This window comes from Ipomoea nil, unplaced genomic scaffold, assembly GCF_001879475.1.
Source record: "Ipomoea nil cultivar Tokyo-kokei standard unplaced genomic scaffold, Asagao_1.1 scaffold1407, whole genome shotgun sequence".
Classification (NCBI taxonomy): Eukaryota; Viridiplantae; Streptophyta; class Magnoliopsida; order Solanales; family Convolvulaceae; genus Ipomoea; species Ipomoea nil.
The window spans coordinates 2,671,148-2,677,338 of NW_017617835.1; the positions used below are offsets into that span (position 1 = coordinate 2,671,148).

General features: G+C 33.4%; 1 protein-coding gene across 1 annotated transcript; it reads right to left on the minus strand.

The window, feature by feature from the left end:
- Positions 1-2,399: 2,399 nt before the first annotated feature.
- Positions 2,400-4,168, minus strand: LOC109186722 (1-aminocyclopropane-1-carboxylate synthase 7-like). Its single transcript, XM_019336833.1, has 3 exons — positions 3,989-4,168; positions 3,590-3,870; positions 2,400-3,340 (listed from the first exon to the last, which is right to left on the minus strand). The coding sequence occupies exons 1-3, from the start codon at positions 4,166-4,168 to the stop codon at positions 2,470-2,472; spliced, it is 1,332 nt and encodes a 443-aa protein (XP_019192378.1). The 3' UTR covers positions 2,400-2,469.
- Positions 4,169-6,191: the final 2,023 nt, after the last annotated feature.

The window sequence follows — 6,191 nt, forward strand, 5'->3', positions numbered from 1 at the left end:
TAAGTATATGTAATGCCACTGTTCCAGAATATAAGTAATGCCATTGTAATATCTAATCTAAAAACATAATAAGTGTCAATACAAGTTATGTCCTTGATTTTTGTCCCTTTTTTATATGCTAATAAATATATACATTTTGCTTTAATTGTTGTACATTTATTTGCATTGGACAAAATCACCCTTACACCGTTATAACACCGTTAGTTTTTAATATATCTACCAATCTTACCATACACCTACATCTATCCTATCTTTTTCCTATTTTTAATTATCATTTTATTAAAATTATCATATAACAATTAATTTAATTATAAATTATATTTTAATTAAATATTTATATGAATGTTAAATTATATGTGTATCATATATATATATATATATATATATATATATATATATATATATATATATATATTATTTGTGTATCCATATCAATATATCATATATGTGAGTCTTAGCTTAGTATTATTTGTAAATTATTATTATATAAAAATATAATTTTTTTTTTTGTTTTGATCACTATATTATTCAAATATATGATAATTCAAAAGTATCATCGCTTTAAGAAATTGCAAAACATAATTTTAACTAATTTTTTAAATTTTATTACTTCCAAATATTTTAATATTGGGCATAAGTTTTCGCGCATCGCACGTACAAAATGCTAGTGTATATATATATATATATATATATATATATATATATAATAATAATAATAATAATAATAATAATAATAATAATAACTATATATATATAATAACTATTTTGGGGCGAGGCGGGGGGAGGGGTATCCCGTCCCCGATGAAAAATTACACGCATTTCCCGTCCTCGACTATGTTTTCTGAATTTTTTTTTCTTCTATTCTCGTCTCTGTCAGGATGGGAATGGGGATCCCTGTCGAGGACGATGCAGATTGCCATCCCTAAATTATACCAATAACTCTTGGTTTAGTAGTTTAATTAGTTGACCATTCACCTCTAAGATGTTTGAAACCCATATGGAGCAAATTTCATATGTATTTTAGTCCTCATGTATACAAGGCATTAGAGAATTATATATATGATGTTGTAAAATTCTCTTAAATATTGAAATGTGTGTGTATTGTATAAAGAGGAAAGGAGAAAATGCTTCTACATGAAATGTGACAAGATAATGCCCTATCAAAGCTACGATTCAGTACACATTTGTTCTCTGATAGACATGCCTAACACAATAACATATGACAAACTCATCTCTCTCTCTCTCTCTCTTGAGTAACTTTCAAATAGTACTAAATACTAAGGGCATCCTCAATAGTGGGGGTTTTGGTGTAGATTTGAGGAGTTCTTATAGGTGTGATTAGAAAAGAGAAAATGAAAGGGTAGGGAAAAAGAAAAGAAAAAAAAAAACAAAATCAAATTCTAAAAAACAAAAATAAAAAAATAAAAAGTAGATTTACGCGCCCAAGAGTTGCACCTCACATGTGTGAGGCGCAACTCTTTCTTCCCACTGTGGGATCCACACCACTGCAAAACCTTGGGTGCTTGTAGAGTTGCAGAACCACTCCAAGCATTCTCTCTCTTCCAACAAAGCATTGCAACATAAAAATTTGTACAAAATCTCCTTATGGGGTTGCTCTAATCAATTGCTATTGCGAGCCTAAACAAAATGATCTTGATGTGAATTATTAAATATATATTTTTTCTTTTTCATTTTTAAAAGGGAGATCAATAATTGTACTACAATCTTTCAAACAAAAGGAGGACAAAATAGTTTTCATAGGTTTTGACACCACCATGCTGCATGGTCCATGCACAACTTCCATTATAACATTACAATTGTAACCTTGAAAATTACAAATTCGATCTAATGAGTATATCATTCATATCAAGAAAATGTAAGAGGTACATTAGTACATACCTATGACCTAGTTAAGTATAAGTCTGCCAAATTCTGTTAGGACAAATGGACAATAGTGAAAATTAATAGCAACTCCATCACATCCCATCTAAAATGTTATTATTATACACACCCTAGTCAACTCTAGACCAATATATAGGAATTCCAATTTCGTATAATATATCATTCATTTACATTAATATGCTTTGGTACAAGCAAACTAATTCCAACTCATATTAGACAATCCCAATTAAGTTGATCAGGTTGTTAACTTAGTAATGACAAAATTACAAATTTGATTTCCAGGATGAATTATTGATTTTCTTGATTTGAACCGGTCAACTATGAACAACATTACCTCCTCTTAAAAAATAATAACTCATATAACATAGGAACAAGTTGCAGGTTTTCCTCATAATAGTAAATATATATATATATATATATATATATATATATATATATATATAACTCAAATTGAAACTAATGTACTGTTCCAATAAAATCCAGTCACATCGATCATACCGTAAACACTGGTCAAAGTGTTGCGGTTTGAGTAAAAAATGTGACTAAAAAAATCAAGAATTTAAGGTATTAAATGGCCCCATTATTAATCTTGGTTCTGTTGTTCATGAAACGGCGGATTCTGTCGAGTGCAACTTGGAGTGTTTGTTCAGTCATGTTAGCAAAGCAAACTCTGAACCACCCTGGCTCCGAGCAATGGCAAGAAGATCCCGGTGATATATTCAGCTTCACTTCACGCAAGAATTTTTCCCAGATTTCAAGTTCGCATTCCCGCGTGGGTTCCTTCAAGAATGGGCTCAAATTCATCCAGCAAAACAGACCGGCGTTCCCTTTCAGGCAATCGATTCCGGCGGCTTTTAGCCCCTCCACTATCATGTCGTAGCGCCGCCTCAGCCTCTGGCGGTTGGTGTTTATGTAGTGTTGGGTGAAGTCCCTGTCGGAAAGCATGGAAGCCAAGAGCTGCTGCGTGTGCGAGGAGATTAAGGTGAAGCTCGACATTCGTCTGGCGGTCGTCACCACCTTGTCGTTGTAGGAGTATATCGTCCCGACACGGAATCCCGGGAGGCCTAGATCCTTGGACAGGCTGTAGACAATGTGGCATCTTTCGGAATCTTTGTGGTCTCTGGATTCCAGAATCTCTGCAATGCTGACGAATTCGGAGGAGGAGAATGCGGAGCCGGAGTAGATTTCGTCGGATACTAAATGGATGTTCTTCTTCGTCGCGAAATCCAGGATGTCTTCCAGGATTGATCTTTGAATGGTTGCACCCAATGGGTTTGATGGGTTTGTTATTAGTATCCCTCTGACCTTTATCCCCTTGGATTCAGCTTCATTGTATGCTGTCTCTAATGCCGTCCGAGTCACCTGAAAATTGGTTGAACTGTCACAATGGACCGGCACAATCTTCACCCCCGTTCTCCACCTCAAATCTCTATCAAATCTGTAATAAATAGAAAAACACACCATCAGTCAATCAGAACTGTCTCATTAGCCTTAACAGTTGCAATATGAGAGTTTCACCCTCTTGTAGGAGGATCAGATAGGGGTTCTCCCTTACTAATCCTGTCATGTAGTGGGCCCTTGGGATAGGAAATGTAGGGCCCTTAGAGCGACAGATTTCGTTTTTTGTGGACAAAAACAGTAATGTCTTGTTAATTAAAAATATATTTTGTCTAAACTGAAGATTTACCCTGGATAGTATGGGGTTGGAACGAGCAAAGCATCGCCGGGATCAGCTAGAATGAAGGTTAAGAGCTCGTTAGCGGCGGTGGCGCCGGCGGTAATGACAACTCTTTGAGGATCAAATCTTGCTCTCCCACCTCGAATCTGTTCCATGAAGGAAGCCATTGCCTTTCTGAAAGAGATAAGACCATGATAGTCTTGAAACAACGCGTTTTCCCTAAACCCGGAACTGCTTGTTCTGGTTTCCGGGTGCTTCTCCAAGTACTCTTCCAACAAATCAAACGAAACCTAAAACAAACAAACAACAACGTAGTACTCATGTCAACAACATTATATATATTACGTCGTACCATTATTATTATCGTTAATTACGTGTGGTAAGATGATGAAGAAGATCAGAACTTACTTGATTCTCTGCCAAACCCATTTGTATGACTCCCAAAGGGTTATGCTTTTCATGAAAAGGGTCTTCGTCATATGCTTTCCACCCTGCAAAATACGGCGAGTTCTCGCCATGGGTATCAGACACGGCAACCTTTGATAGCTCCACACAAGGTTGTTTTTGTTGCTCAATCTCAATACCCATGGCTAATAAGTATAATATATCTATCTACAGTAATAATATCTTCTCTCTCTTTCTTTGGGAGAGAGAGAGAGAGAGATGGGGTATATGTAAAATGGAAGGAAGAGCTAGCAGAAGAGAAGTGTGGGATAGAATGAAGGGTTTTGTGAAAGGGCCTCTATATATATAGAGGAAACTAAGCTAAAATAAGATCAAAATTCAGCTTTTAGGAATACTACATGTATATAATATATAATGATTAAATATTGGTTGGTGACAACTGGTATATATTTTTCATAGCATTTCTATATCTCAATCTTCATAAGATTCCCTCAGCAGATATAGTGGTTGATGGGGGTGGTGTTTTTAACTTAACAAAACTATACCGCCGCCCATTGATTGTCTACTTTTTCTTCTTTTCTTAAAATTTTTTAACACTTGCTTGATCTCAATTCATTATGTAAACAACAATTGCTTTTGAGATAACTATCTATATATAGGATGTAAATCCTAGTGCAATATAATATGAACAAAACATGCCATCCACTTATATATGTTCTAGACTTAGTTTACCCGGCCTCATGCATTATATATTGTTTAATTTCTAAAGTAATACTGATGTCATCCAAGAACAACTTAATTAGCCGACCAACCTAAAAGAAGTTGATAGTTATAGGTTCGATTATATTCTTAGGATCGATGTGTTGTGGGTACTAGTATACAAGCATTTGGATAGCCGCGCCGATGAATAAGTTTTTTTTATTTGGACGATGAGGGAAACTCGCAGTTAGTACCGAGGTGTACATGTACTAGGTAAATCCATTCATGTGTAATAGCCTACAAACCACACATATTTTGGAATGGCAAGTCAAATTCGGAATCACTACCTAATAGCCTACAAACCACACATATTTTGGAATGGCAAGTCAAATTCGGAATCACTACCGAGGTGTACAACACGTAGTAGCTAGGTAAACTCCGCTCCGGTATAATAACTTGCACTCTACATACTATACAAATGAGAGGTGAATTGCACTATCTAGGAAGACCTTATACGATGAGCTCGATTAAGAGGGTGTTGGTCAGAATCGAAATTGTGACAGTACATTTAGGTACGAGAATCCTGAGTTACTCTTGGTCTTAGACTTTTGTAACATATATACTAATATTGTCACTTTTAATGTTTGATTTTAAAATCAACCAGAAACAATATGCTATTATGGTCAAAATATTTCGAGTTTCTTTCAACATCTATATCAGTAACATAATAGAATTTCTTTTGACATATATATATATATATATATATATATATATATATATATATATAACTTAAAGTTCAAATTAATATTTTCAAAAAAATATATATTTTACATTTATAAAAGCATATTCAAATATTATACCCACCAATTAATACCTAAATCAACATAATTAAATTATTTTTAAAGTTAAATACTATAATTAAATATAATTGTCAGAAGACATAAATATTTGATTTTTTAAAAACCAATAAGCCTAAATATGATAATTGTAAAAAGTATTTGCACTTAACGAGATTCGTAGTATATTAAAATAATGTAATTTGCATTAAGACACATGTCAATAATGATCATTTGGATTAGGTACTAAATTGGGTTTAAGGTACATTAATTAGGAAGGAAGCGGCTTCAAAAGCATGATGGATATATTTAATAATATAATATACATTATATCATTGCAATCTAATTAAGTAATATATATAGTTAAAGACTTAATTAAAGTACTTCCTTAAAAAAAAAAAAGACTTAAGTACTAAATACTAGCTGAATCACGAACTTTGATTAGAGTGTTTAGAATTGAATTTCATTTTCTTTAAACCAAGTTTTAAGTTCGTTCTGTGGATGGAGTAATAACTTTAAAAAAAAAAAAAAAAAAACTTTTATGTGCCAGGAGCAATTCTAAACACTTATTATTATGTCAAAAATTATACGAGTAATTAGTAATAAAAGTGTAATTTTATTTTTTTTATACGCGCAATTGACCATGTGATCTCTTCAGGATTAAGTGCTTA